Below are 14796 nucleotides of genomic sequence, written 5' to 3'. Positions count from 1 at the left end.
TTTTGGAAAATACTTTAAGGAACTAAACTGACTTTACGAGCTAAATCTAAAATTTAGTTTAGGCTTAAGTTGGGGCTTGTTAATTATGAAATGTATTGATTGTTTTTACAAATGAATTTAATTATATGATTATCCGAGACGGAAGAGGATATTATCTGTTAAAGTCATAATTTGCGTAAAATTACATTTCTGCCAGCCTGAGTTAAATATGTTATGTAAGATTTGTTTAATATTGTATCTTTTCTATCCTACAGATAACAATTATATTGAAAAATCAATACTAAACAAAGGGGAGCAACCTTATTTATATGGTCGTCTCTAACAATATACATGGAGTCATATGCAAAACCAAAGAATTATCCTTGCGAAGTATGCAAATTGTCCTTTTCATGCAGTGCCCTTTTACAAAGACACGTACGAAGTCACACTGGAGAGAAACCTTTTTCTTGTCAAGTATGCGAATCTGCGTTTGCACAAAAATCTTCCTTAACCATCCACATGCGAACACACACTGGAGTGAAACCCTACAGTTGTCAAGTGTGCGGATCTGCATTTTCAGATCATTCTAATTTAAAGAAACATGCACGAATACATATTGGAGAGAAACGCCATCGTTGTGATCTTTGTTCATCAGCATTTTCGGAAAAATGGACGTTAAAAAAACATATGCAAATACACAGCGGAGAAAAACCTTTTTCTTGTCAAGTGTGTGACTCCAAACTTTCAAGCAAATCTGCATTGACAAAACACTTGCGTATACACACTGGCGAGAAACCTTATTCATGTCAAATATGTGGATCTGCATTTGCGTGCAATTCTACCTTAGTAATACACACACGAACTCACACTGGCGAGAAACCTTACTCTTGTACAGTATGCGAATCAACATTTTCGGAAAATTCTAAATTAAGAAAACACATGCGAATACACACGGGTGAGAGGCCTTATTCTTGTAACGTTTGTGACGCTTCGTTTTCTCAAAATACTTCCCTAAAAGTGCACATACGAATACACACTGGAGAAAAACCCTTTTCTTGTCAAGAATGTGGATCAGCATTTTCACAAAAGTCAAAGTTAAAACGACACATGCGAATACACACAAGAGAAAAACTTTACCTTTGTCAAATTTGTGGAACGTCATTTTCGTATGATTCCTTGTTAAAAAAACACAAGCAAACGCACACAGGAGAAAAACTTTATTCTTGTGAGATATGCGAGTCAAAGTTTTCTGAAAATTCTTCCTTAAAAAAACACATTCGAACACATACTGGGGAGAGAACTTGAATGCCTACTAGACAATATCCTCGAGTGCCTAAGGTCTCTCTGTACAGGGGTTTGTCAGGACAACCTGGAATGAGGATACTTTTCCATAGAAGTAAACTCTGACCAAATATTCAAAATCACATAGTATTCACAACCCAAATAAGATCTCCTCACTATGGCTAACCCAGATAAGCTTTTCCGAGGAATAGTGCACCTTCTCCAAGTGATGTTACCTCAAGTAATATCATGAAGCTGGATATTCCACCAGACTAGGTAAATTCTTGTCCTGGTATCCAGTAAGACCAATTGACGCAAAAATCAATACTACAACATATGAAAATGGTTAATTGGAGAAAGGAAAATTATGTTCTAAATTTCTTTACTAACTCAATGTTTGAGAGATAAAGAACTTTAATGGAGCATTCGAATATCTATGTATCTCATATAGAGTTCAAGTGTTAGCCTCAGGTAGTGGAGCCCTTGACATCTGAGAACTTCGACTGAAGTAAAATAAAACATATATATATATATATATATATAAGTAAATATTAAGATACTTTACAGAAAAAAGTGGTGACATTCCACATTACATACATACAGTATTTTCTTTTATCCTAAGCATTGCTTTTGTTAAAGACACAAATGATTTTAAAACATGCTTGTTCAATATCAACTCTTTCAAAGACCAAAGTCCTGACTGCAGATTAAACCAACTGAATTCTAAAATGTATGATATGAAAAGAAACTTTAATCCCTACAGCCACCTACCTTGAAAATGCTGCTGTCAAACCTGACATAGTTATATGGAATAAGTCAGAGAGAGTGGCAACCTTGGTTGACGTGAATATCCTTAATGATGGAGTTTGGAACAGAGATGAAAGAGAGAAACAGACCAAATATCAAAGTGTCATGTATGATTTTAAAAGAAACTGGAATCTTAGGGAGATATCAATCATACCAGTTATTATAGGTGCCACAGGCCTTATGAAGAAGAACCTGAAGTCCTACCTAACTAATATTTTTGGTGGACCAAGTGCAAAAGAGATCCAGACAATTGCACTTAAGGGAACAGCGAGGATACTAAAAAGAGCTCTCGGTTGGTTTCATTAAAAAGCAGGGCAATGTTGGTAGCTGGTTCGGCTGCCCCATACCCTGCGTTACAATCTTTAAAGGAAGAAAATTTTAAAAAGAAACAAAAAAAAAACACACCCAAAACAAAAACTAGGGTGGACCTGTACAATGCACACTCCCTTCTTGTATTCTTTTTCTTTTCGTTTTGCTTCTTTTTTTTTTTCTTTTTTTTTCTTTTTTTTCTAGTCAGAATCTAACTATTTATATCAAAACAATGAACATAATATGCTGTTCTAGTTTTTTATTTTAAAGTAGCATTATTTATTTTTTAAGTTGACTAGTTTCCTCATCTACTCCGACATTGTATGAAAGATGTGGAAAACAGGATCAGGGCAGCCCACTCCGCCTTTTGTCGCCTCAACAGCTGCATATTTAACGACCATGCACTGAAATTGGCCACTAAAATCCTGATCTTCAAGGCAGTAGTGGTCCTGGATATGACATTAAACTATATCCGATGGTGAGGCCCCAGCTTGCGGGCTTTAGGGAGTGTGAAGCCACCCTTTAATTGCCATTGCTCCCAGGTCCACTCTGACCCAGAGTGGTAGTACCTGTGGAAAAATTTTTCTCCAAAATCACTGGATTCGTCATTAAATAATCTGAAAAGGGTTGATATGCCGTAAAACAACCAATCATGGCAGTAGTACTCTCCACTTTTCTTTAAGCTTGTGAAACATGGACATTGTGAAACATGGACATTATGAAACATGGACATTGTGAAACATGGACATTGTACAGAAGCGGTACAAGAAACCTGGAACATTACAATCTTCAAAGGAAGGAAATTAAATAAAAAAGAAAAACCTAATTGTTGTATCTAGGGTTACTCCACATTTGCTGAGAACTGTTCTTTAAAAAAAACATGTAAGAACACACACTGGACAAAATGGTCTAAAAACAACATCTATATATATAAAAGCGAAAATGTATGTATGTATGTACGCTTTTCCTCGATGTCCATAAAAGGCTTCTTTCAGAGAAGCGCTCGCTCGCTTCACAACTTCTTAAAACTTTTTATATCATCTATAAATTGTAATATCTCACACTTAACCATGGAGCTTGCCTGTTCCTTTATATTTTATTGACTTTCAAACGTTAATTATTCGACATTTCCCGCATCGGCACGCGTTACATTCGGTTTTTTGTATAAACAAAAAGCGAAACTTGACTACTGGCCGAAAGCCAGTGGTCTCTAGAGAGCTAAGTAATGTTTGGTCAATGTTGACTTCGTCATATCAGACGGTAGCTTTCATTTCGAGATGAGACGCTCCCGCTAATAAACAGGGAGCGGGTTTTTAAAAACAAACAAACCGATTTATTGACCTCATTAAAAACTGTCCCGCACAAAATGCTAACTGCTGAATACCTATTGCCGTCACGTCAATCAAAAACTTGATTGTGGTTGAATGATGGGCGACTGTTCATTGCTCATTATTTCCCACACACTCAAAGAGAGAATGGGAAAGCCTACCAGATACAGACCTCCTGTATCTTTGGTCTCTCTGTAAAGGGGTTTATTAGTGTATCTCAGAGTCTCCCTGCAAAGGGACATGGATTGATATACAAATATGAGGATGCTTCTTTCACAAAGTAAACCCCAACCAAATGTTCTCCAAAAAAACATATATGAAAAAAATGATCTAAAAATGACATGGTCTTTGAAAGAAATAAACATTATACCAATTGTGATAGGAGCAACTGGCCTAATAAAAAAGAACCTTCATAAATATTTAGAAGCAATCCCTGGAAAACCAAGCTATAAGGAAATACAGATAGCAGCCATAAAGCGGACAGTGTCTATTCTTAAAAGAGCCCTCGGATATAAATTTAAAGTGTAATAGAATCAAGTGTTAGCCCCAGGAAGGAGCCCCTTGATCTCTTCAAACTAACAAAAGTAAAAGGAAGGAAATTAAAAAAAAAAAACCAGAAAAACGTTATTGTTGTATTCAGTGTTACTCCACATTTGCCGAGAACTCTTCTTAACAAAAAACACCTAAGAACATACACTGGAGAAAAACCTTATTCTTGTAAGGTGTGTGCATCGAATTTTTCAGACGATTCAACCTTGAAAGTACTCGCGAGTTGAACAAAAGAGTCCAATGATATCAAGCTGTATGCCATTTGAAACACTGACTTAAACCGACTTTTGTATGTTTAGTGGATATCATGTCTTCAGGTCCTGCTTGCAGATATCCATATTATGTAAAACAGCTTTTTGTGGGTTTGTTGTGAGACTTGAGTAGAAAACTTTATTTTTCTGCACGTTTGAACCAATTTTATGATGTATGGTTTATTTAATTAGGTATTGTATTTTATAATACATATAGGAATAAATTGTATGTTCTATTGAATTAACAAAATTTCCTCTGAGATGGGTATATATGCTGATGACACCACACTCTATAACAGACATGACAGGAAAACAGATGAACACATATCTAAAGAAATGGCAGAAACACTAGAGGATGACCTCCAATCTGTAGTGGAATGGGGACAAAAATGGATGGTCACGTTCAATGCCGCCAAGACTAAACTAGTTTCATTTAATAACTACAAGAAACCTTCTCTACCAACCATAGCAATGGCCAACGACTCTTTATCTGAGAGTACGTCTTTCAAGCTCCTTGGCCTAACGTTCACAGGAAACATGAGTTTCAACAATTACATCGAGGGCATTGCCAGGGCCGCTGCAAGGAAGGTGGGCTCTCTCTACCGGGCTAGAAAACTGCTAACACCCGAAAGTATCTTGTACCTCTATAAGGCCACCATTCGCCCATGTATGGAGTATTGTTGTCACATCTGGGCTAGTGCATCGGCTACTAGTCTCTTGCACTTTGACAAGGTTCAAAAGAGAGTCGCAAATCTGATAGGCCCTGAACTGGCATCTAAGCTTCAGCCTCTGTGCCATCGACGAAACGTTGCATCCCTCTGCCTGTTCTACAAGTATTATAATGGTGAATGCTCTGACGAACTGCAAGCACTTGTGCCCCCACGACGTGAACACCCTCGATAGACCCGACAGGCTGCAAAATCCCACCCCCACACTGTAGAGATCCCTAGATGTAAAAGATCTTTCTACTCCAGTAGTTTCTTCCTCAGAACCGCTAGACTTTGGAATTCCATTCCAGGTCCCTGCTTCCCCAACTGTACTGACGTGCAGAAGTTCAAGTGCAACGTGAACCAACATCTTGCTGCCCAAATCCCTACATAGTACCCCAGTGAAAATGTAATAAAAAAAATTATGTATTTGTTCATTCCACGTATTTCAGATGTAAATAAAAATAATAATAATAAATAATAACAATTTTATGATGTATGGTTTATTTAATTATGTATTGTATTGTTTTGACAAGCTTCTGGGTTTGACCTTTACTCCTGATCTGAAATGGAACACGTACATCAAGTCTGTTGCCAAGGTCACTGGAAAGATGGTGGGATCCTTCTACCGCTCCAGAAGGTATCTCACTACTGATGCAATTCTCTATCTATATAAAAGCCAAGTACGTCCAAGGATGGAATACTGCTGCCATATCTGGGCAGGAGCTGCTAAAAACAGCCTATCCTGCCTTGACAGAGTACAAAATAGACTTCGTGGCTTGGTGGGGATGCCCTTTTCTCTTCCCTGCAACCTCTCTCCCACAGAAGAGACGTTGCGCGCATATCCTTGTTTTATCGTTATTTCCATGGCAGGTGCTCTGAACTCCAATCTTTGGTCCCCCCTCTCGCCAATCTTTCACGAAAAATACCCGTCTAGCTGAATCCACTGTCAAAAATTTCCCCCACTGTTTATCTGTGCCTAAATCAAAACGTGGATTCCATGAACAAAGCTTCTTTCTTAGAACTGCACGCCTGTGGAACTCTGTTCCGTCTGCCTGCTTCCCACCTGCCTACAACTTGGATGTCTTCAAGTCCAACGTTAACAAATTCTTAATGAACTGCCCCCTTAAGTAAACACTAACGTGTTCAAAATCTCCACACTAACGTAATGTACTTGCAATAACCCTTATCCCTGAGTGGCTTCCGGGCCTTGATAAGTGGTGACCACGGTGTAAAAAAAAAATAAAAATAAAATAAATATTTTATAATACATATAGGAATAAATGTAATGTTTTAATAATACGAAATAATATTAAATGCCGTGCTATTGGTAAATAAGGTAATGGCTAATAGTGTAAACATAATAATTTTTTATGTGCAACCTGTTGTTTAAAACATACAGTATTTGGGTCCAGAGTTAAGTGATCAATTAGAGCAAAGTGTTATATACTGGTGGTATGAAGATGACGTATATTCTGCATTGTTGTTGTTGTTCGTCTTAAGAAGAGTCTTAGTGTTTCATCTAGAGACAGGGTACATTCTCCTACATGAGCACCAAATTGAGTGTTTGTTACATTGTCGTATCATAAAGGATTGAGTGTTTGCTTATCTTATCAGAGTTAATGTCATCGTGTGTGTGACATGCATTTTCAACATACCTTCTGCCATTTTGTTGGTCCATCTGGAACATCTCGTCTGGGAGGGAGACTGGTACCTGTTTTGAGGGACGAAGATTAATTTCACTCCAAGACAAGATATTGGTTATATAGTTTTATATTCACCTTCCAGATCGATCGCAGAAGAATGGAAAGTGAATTTGGCCTGTGTGGTTTCTTCTTCTAGGTCTTATTTCTACCACGTCAGCATTCATCCCTCCCTCCCCCAGCGAAGGGGAGGAGACAATGGCGAAGCCGTCTACTCTCTTCGAAGTCCCAACCAAATCTCCCCGATTCAGCGAACCTAGTCACGTGACTCACACGCAATCCAATCAGCTGATCTTAACTTCCGGTCAACGTGTCTACACTATAACTCACACATCTCTCTCTCTTGATCCATTCTATAATAAAAGTTAATTTTCTTTACTTCTGAAACGTGATGTGACAGTTTATTCCTTTTTACTAAATTCCAATAATTTGTGACAATTCATTGGTTGCTAAGAGAACAGCAACAAACAGCAGTTGTTTGTCCATTGTCACTGAAATTAAGAAATTCTGACATTTTACGAGAATTCATTTTTTTTTTTTATTAATGACTGTTTAGAATATATGAAAAACAGATTGATGTGAATGTTTCCTTAGTGGAGGATGCTCTTTTCTCTTCCCTGCAACCTCTCTCTCACAGAAGAGACGTTGCAAGCCTGTCTCTGCTTTATCATTATTTTCATGGCAAGTGCTTTTCTTGATGGATAAGATAGTATTATGTCTCTAAGCTCCAATCTATGTGATATAACCATTAGCACATCTACTGTAGATCTAGCAGAACAAACCATATTGCATGTCACTAAGAAGGTTATTTCTGCTGAGGTGGTTGACTACTTCTCTATTTAATATAGATTCCAGCAATTGCTCTAGAGAGGAAGCCTTTGCCAAGAGATTCACTAATCCTATGAGATATAACCATCAGCACATCTGCTGTAAATCTGGCAGAACGGACACCATATTGCATGTCACTAAGAAGGTGGTCGACTACTTCTCTATTTAATATGGATTCCAGCAACTTGCTCATGACACACAGGAGACTTATTGGTCTGTACTGAGAGGGAGATGACTTATCACCTGAATTCACCCGGATATACAGCCAGACCTGGACAAAGTCAAATTGATAAAATCTCGGCTTTAATTACTGTGAGAAAAGTCAGAGCTTTCATTAGTATGACGTCATATTATCCGTGATTTATAAAAAAAAAGATGTTGAAAAACCAATTTAGTTCTTATATCATAAACTTAATGACACGCAGACGAGAAAAAGAAGCATATGTGATACACTCTGCCAAGACATGGGTTTTGAGTATGGCTGGCTATAACTGCACCATACAGTACCTGAAGAGGAGGAAAAAGGTTTGTGTTGATCTCTTCTCCTGCACCGGGGATTCAAAACAAGACAATGACGACCCCCTAGTAGAAATAGACGGTAGGAATAACTCTGTACGTGTGATAAACTTGAATCTTTTTGAGCAAAAGGGGATTGCGTCATATAAGAAATTTAAGGGCTCATTGGTATTGCATGGATGTCATATATTATTGGGTTTAGATTAACTTAGGGAACGGGTTAGATAAGGAAATTTTTGCTTTAAAGATGCATATAAAGAACAGTAAATCCTCCAAAATGGAACAAAATGTTTATAGTGATGGTTAAGATAGTATTATGTCTCTTAATTTTATCTCTTAAACAGTTATCTCCCTTGGCCGGGGCCCTGTCGGTGGGGCATTAGAATACGCTGAATGCCCCCCTGCAGAGGGGAAAAGTTCCTCAATGGGGGTCCTGGATATGACCTTAAACTATATCCGATGGTGAGGCCCCAGCTTGCGGGCTCTGGGGAGTGTGGAGCCACCCTTTAATTGCCATTGCTCCCAGGTCCACTCTGACCCGGAGTGGTAGTACCTGTTAGGGTCCCAACTATGGGTTAAATAGAAACTGACTTGCAAAAAACAAATATATTCTATTAAAAAAAAAATTTCTTCAAAATCACCGGATTCGGAATTAAATACTTAACTTAAGCCGATAAATTTTAATTTCAGCCATAAATAACTTATTCACTAATTTAAAGGCTTCAAAATAACTTTTTTGAATTTCCTACAATCATAAATGAATACGTGGAGAGGGTTAGTTTTTTTATGTGCAATAATAAAAACAAACATGCTTGACACCAATGTTTAGCGCAGGAAATTCAAATGATTTTGAAGCTTTTAAAACATCAATTCAAAACTAATTTCTGGTTAGAATTCAAGTTGAGTATTCGTTTGTTACTAAATCAAAGAGGAACCACTATTCTAGAAAAGCAAAACCAAAGTTAGGATTAAAAACGTTATTCACTCAAAGTTTGATTTGTTCATTCCTATACAGGAAGAAGATAAAAACACACTATAGGGTCGCAGAATTCACAATTAAGTGGGGAAGAGGGGTCAGTATTTAATTATAGAAAAATAAGTTTTTATATATATATATATATATATATATATATATATGGTGAGTGACAAACAAAAAAGTGACCATAATAGAGGTCAGTGTAGCCAATGATACAGGGCTTAACAGAGCTGAGAGGGAAAAAATAACTATCAAGGACTTATGTATGATATGAAACGAAATTGGAAACTAAAAGACGTTTCAATTATACCAGTCATTATAGGAGCAACGTGGCTTATGAAAAAGAACTTTAAAAAGTACATAGCAAGCATACCCGGTGAACCAAGTGCAAGTGAAATACAAACGATTGCACTGAAAGGGACGGCTAGAATCCTGAAAAGATCTCTTGGTTGGACTCACTAAAATAGGGGTAAATGTCAGACATCTGGTTGGATGTCCAACCCCCTAGGAGAAAAAGTTTAAGAAAAATGAAAAAAAAAAAGAGAAAAGCCCTTTATAATTTCTTGCTTCTGGACTTTTTTCTCTTCGTATTCTGAACAATGTATGTTTTTTCTTTTTGTTTCTTTCAGTTTTTTACCGTATCTACCTTCAATAAACCTGTTTATAGGATTTCCTGTCTTCAGAGTTTTGATTGCTAGTACGCGTTTAATGCTAAGTGTTCAAGGATCGTATGTTTCTAATCAAATGCATCCTGAAGTCAGTATAGATAGTGTATTATTTGTTGTAACGTGCCAAATCATTGATTAAATTATATATGCTGTCACATCTTAGAAAAACGGTGTTAGTACAGTAATGGTCACATAGGCATGGAAAAGACGTTTCATGCCTTTAAGCAAAAAATTTTTGCACGCATTTATTTAAGGAGGTGAATGAATATGTAAGCAAATGCTTTCTATGCTAAACCAGAAACCTGACGAAGCAACAAACTCAAATGCAGGAGGACGATCTGCCTCTTTTTCCTCTAGCAAAATTGACATTGAATATTTCCGGGCCCTACCCAAAGACGTTCATTGATATGTATAGTGGTTGACGGGAGACTTTTGCGGTTCCTACTTAGAAGGCAGAAACGCTGTTGGATGAAATATTCCCCAGATTCGGGGGAGGGGGACCACACCAGCTGTTAAAAGATATTGGGCACGACAGTGATGAAGAAAACATCGGAGGACCTCAACCTACATCATGTGACCACGTCATTTTATTTATTTATTTTTTTTTTTTTTTACATGGAGGTCACCACTTATCAAGGCCCAGAAGCCACTCGAGGATAAGGGTTATTGCGTGTACAGTAATCATTGAGATAGTTACAATGAATCATGAGATAATCACCAAACAAAGAAAGAAATAGAGAGATTTCATAGGATGGTGCATGACAGTTAAGCAAAAAAGATCAGAAAACAATGAGTTGTTATGGGATATTTAAAAAAAATAATATTTTTTACATAGTAATCACCACTTATCAAGGCCTGGAGGCCACTCGAGGATAAGGGTCAATGGTTATACATTAGTCAATATAATTATAGCATAGTAAACATAAGTAGTGGGAATTTTGTAAATTGGATTACTTAGGGGGACGGTACATCAAGAACTTGTTTACATCGGACTTGAATAAGAAGGCAGAAACAGTGGTGCATCTGTTGTTGGATAAAATTTTCCTCAGATTCGGGCACGACCCCAGCTGTTAAAAAATAATGGGCCGGAAAATGTTAAAAAAAAGTGAAGAAAGCATTGGAGAACCTCAACATTCATCATGTGACCATTTTATCACCAAACAAAGAAATGGCAAAATAGAATATATTTGTTGTTTTAAAGTCGGTTTCTATTCAACCCATAGTTGCGACCCTAACAGGTACTACCACTCCGGGTCAGAGAGGACCTAGGAACAACGGCAATTAAAGGGTGGCTCCACACTCTCCAAAGCCCGCAAGCTGGGACCTCACCACTGGATATAGTTTAAGGTCATATCCAGGACTATGTTTAGTTTTTACAATCACTGTCAAATAATTGGATATTGTCGTATATGCAACGTCCAATTCAGAAACAAGTTCTCAAACAGTTGTGCGTGGATTGGCTTCGACAAAACCCCTTTAGTGTTTGTTGATAACATTCAAATGCCGGCCAATACACTCATCATATTTAGGAATCTGGTCGCTACTACGAAATTTCTTAAACCACCATTGTGCTGTGCGATCAGTAATGGTTTGGGGGCAAAATACATGGTTGATATCTTGAGCTTCTCCAGCAGCTTTTCAATCTAGTTTGAATTGAACTACGAAATCTGTGCGAATTTTATTTTTATATCGTGTATTCAACGTTCTGAAAATACGATCTTATTGTGGTCAAACGATTGTAATTTAAACGATTATTCAGAGCGATTCACGCCCTTTAAAATTAAAGGTATTACAGCGATACCTTACATGAAAATTGACTGACTATCTCTGGACTCGACTGACTTTTTGTCGTGACAGCTACTGTTTTTATAGTGGTGTTGCGGACGTAGGTGAAGACAAAGGGCAAACTGATAATTAGCTTATATTTTGCTATCTTAATTGTGTTTGTTTATCGTGCTATAATGTGTTGTAGTAAACCGTCTGTTTGGTGTATGTATGCGTGTGCTTTATCGATTTGAAGCTAATAAAATTGTGAATGTAATCTAGTCCCAGTCCACCACAAATTGGCGACACTCGAACGTGAGATGAACATACATTTCCTTCTATACCCTAGACCGCTACAAATGTTTCCAATATACATCTAGCTTTCCCTGCCTCTGGTGGTTCTTATAATAAAGCAGATCTCCAATCTTAAAATATACTGACTTTATTTTCTTATTCTTGTTCTCTATCAGTTTGTTCCTTGCTATCCCTTACAAAAGTAAGACATTGATCCATGTCTTGTAGAGTGATCTCGTGTTGCTCATCACCATAGTATGCTCTACAAGGAATTGTTATATTCGTATATCCCTCAATATTCACATGAATAAACCAAAGCAGCAGCAGCAGCTGCGCGGCAACAACAATGGCGACGATAAGAAAAATCTGTTCGTTGAGTCAATATAAATGAACTCAATAAATACACATGACAACTTCAAATCCCATTTCTTTAGATACACACATAATTAGAATAACTCGCACCTTACTTCAACAAAGAAAACCGCCACAGAAAGCCGCACAGCAAAAGACAAAAACAAAACAAAACACAAACATCACAGCAAACGCAACTCCTAAGCATATAAACACTAATATATTATACATATCCCCCAGTCATACAAGATAGAAGAAATGATTTGCATTGAGAAAGGAAAAATGAATTGCTTTGAGGGAGGAACGAACAACGCGTTTACTTGAATTAAATGAACTAGGATTTATTTTGTGAAGAAACACATGAAAGAAATGCGTTTAGTTGGGCGTGTGTCTCTCACTGTTTACTGGTGAGAAGGAAAGTCTATTATAGTATAGAGAGAGAGAGAAAAAATGAGAAAAAGTCGATCCAGGCCATGGAGATAGAAAACGTATAAGGTGTACGTACTGTTTGTTAACTCTTGCCCCCACACATACAGTAGCAGGAGACGTGACGTGCATGGGCGCACGCCTCCCGAAAGGGAGTCGGCTGGTTCGCTGAACCTCTCAGCTCAAGGGCTGGTCCGAAAAGTGTAGGAAACAGCTTGTCTCTTGCTTTTATAGTTGTTTCTGGTAGTCTTTTGTGCATTGTAGCTTTCCTTTGAAAGGTGTGCGAGCCTTTTCTAGTCTCACACGCATTCACATCTCAAGCTATATTACTTGTCATATACATACGTGCACACAAACATACGTGGCACGTCCACACACATACATATATTCACGTTCGCGTACATACACTCACATTCACATGCATACACACGCACGCTAACGTACACACATGTACTCACATACGTGCACACGTATGCACACATGGACAACGTCACTTCCCCTTTCAAAGGAAATCCACACATGCGCAAAAGACCACCGGAAACAAGTATAAAAGAAAGAGCAATAAGCTGCTTCTTGCTTTTCAGACCAGCTCTCGATGAACCAGCCACCTCCCTTTCGAGTGGCGCACGTCCGTGCACGTCACATCCCCTTCTACTGTATGGGGGGCAAAAAGCTAACAGACAGTACATACACCTTATACGCTTTCCCTTTCCATGAACTGGATTGACATTCTCACTCTTTCTCTCTCTATATATACAACTTGTGCCTGAGAATACCTTTGCGTAGCTGATTGCTAACATGGCGCATAACTTTACTGATGTCAACCCTCTATCTTAGTCCAGTGTGTAGACAAAGACTATCATTCCCACTTTACACTACATTACTCACTTCTCTTCCCACGCGCGAACAAACAATAGTGACCCGAACGTGAGATGAACATACATTTCCTTTTCTTTCTACACCACCAGTCCCGCAATAAACGATGATTACATCCGAACGCGGACATGAACACGTGTTATACCTAAAACATTCATTTTTCAACAGTAAATAAACGGCACGTTTATCTTATCCAGCAATTGAGTCTTTGTTTCCTTCATTCCATTCGTTTCATTATTTTCTTTTGTAACGGGATTAGGATATATATATCCTAGTCCTCTACAAAGGGAAGTGATGTCCATGTGTGCGTACATGTGCGTACGTTAGCGCGTGTGTGTATACACGCGAATGTGAGTGTATGTACGCGTACGTGAATATATCTACTTGTGTGTACATGTGCGCTTATGTTTGTGTGCACGTATGTATATGACAAGAAATATGGCTTGAGATGTGGACGCATGTTTTTGTGTGAGACTAGGAAAGGCTACCACACATTTACATCATCAACGCTCTGATCCCCATCTGGCGTCAATTATAATTGATGGCTCTCATTTTAGAGAGGCTCCATGTTTTGACAAGCTTCTGAGATTGACCTTTATTCCTGATCTGAAATGGAACATGTACATCAAATCTGTTGCCAGGGACGCTGGGTAAATGGTGGGATCCTTCTACTGCTCCAGAAGTTATCTCATTACTGATGCAATTCTCTATCTATATAAAAGCCAAGTATGTCCAAGGATGGAGTACTGCTGCCACATCTGGGCAGGAGCTGCTAAAAACAGCCTATCCTGCCTGGACAGAGTACAAAATAGACTTTGTGGCTTAGTAGGGCATGCCTTTTTCTCTTTCCTACAACCTCTCTCCCACAGAAGAGACGTTGCAAGCCTGTCTTTGTTTTATCGTTATTTCCATGGCAACTGCTCGTCTGAGCTCCAATCTCTGGTCCCCCATTGCCGATTCGAATCGTTTCGCTTTTTTATACTGAAAAGCAAAAGATACACGCGACGATCTAAAAATCTGGAAAAAATACTGTGTGGAAGTCGGGAAAATTAAATACACATGCGACCCCTGTTTGTAACTCTTAAATATTATCATTTAGACGTAATATAAAAAGTTTTAAGAAGGAATGAGCCAACCGAGAAGTACAGCGAAAAAAGCCTTTTACAGACATACAATAAAGCAA

At 38.1% G+C, this 14796-nt stretch overlaps 1 protein-coding gene across 1 annotated transcript; it reads left to right on the top strand.

Moving 5' to 3' along the window:
- The first annotated feature begins 259 nt into the window (after positions 1-259).
- On the top strand, positions 260-1801 carry LOC145270483 (uncharacterized). Its single transcript, XM_080126148.1, has one exon. The coding sequence runs from the start codon at positions 331-333 to the stop codon at positions 1282-1284; it is 954 nt and encodes a 317-aa protein (XP_079982274.1). The 5' UTR covers positions 260-330; the 3' UTR covers positions 1285-1801.
- Positions 1802-14796: the final 12995 nt, after the last annotated feature.

The sequence above is a fragment of the Euprymna scolopes genome, chromosome 46 (genome assembly GCF_053919585.1).
Source record: "Euprymna scolopes isolate OS-2025 chromosome 46, ASM5391958v1, whole genome shotgun sequence".
NCBI lineage: Eukaryota > Metazoa > Mollusca > Cephalopoda > Sepiida > Sepiolidae > Euprymna > Euprymna scolopes.
Note: the sequence above shows the minus strand (reverse complement) of the source record. Positions and strands in the feature narration are given on the sequence as shown.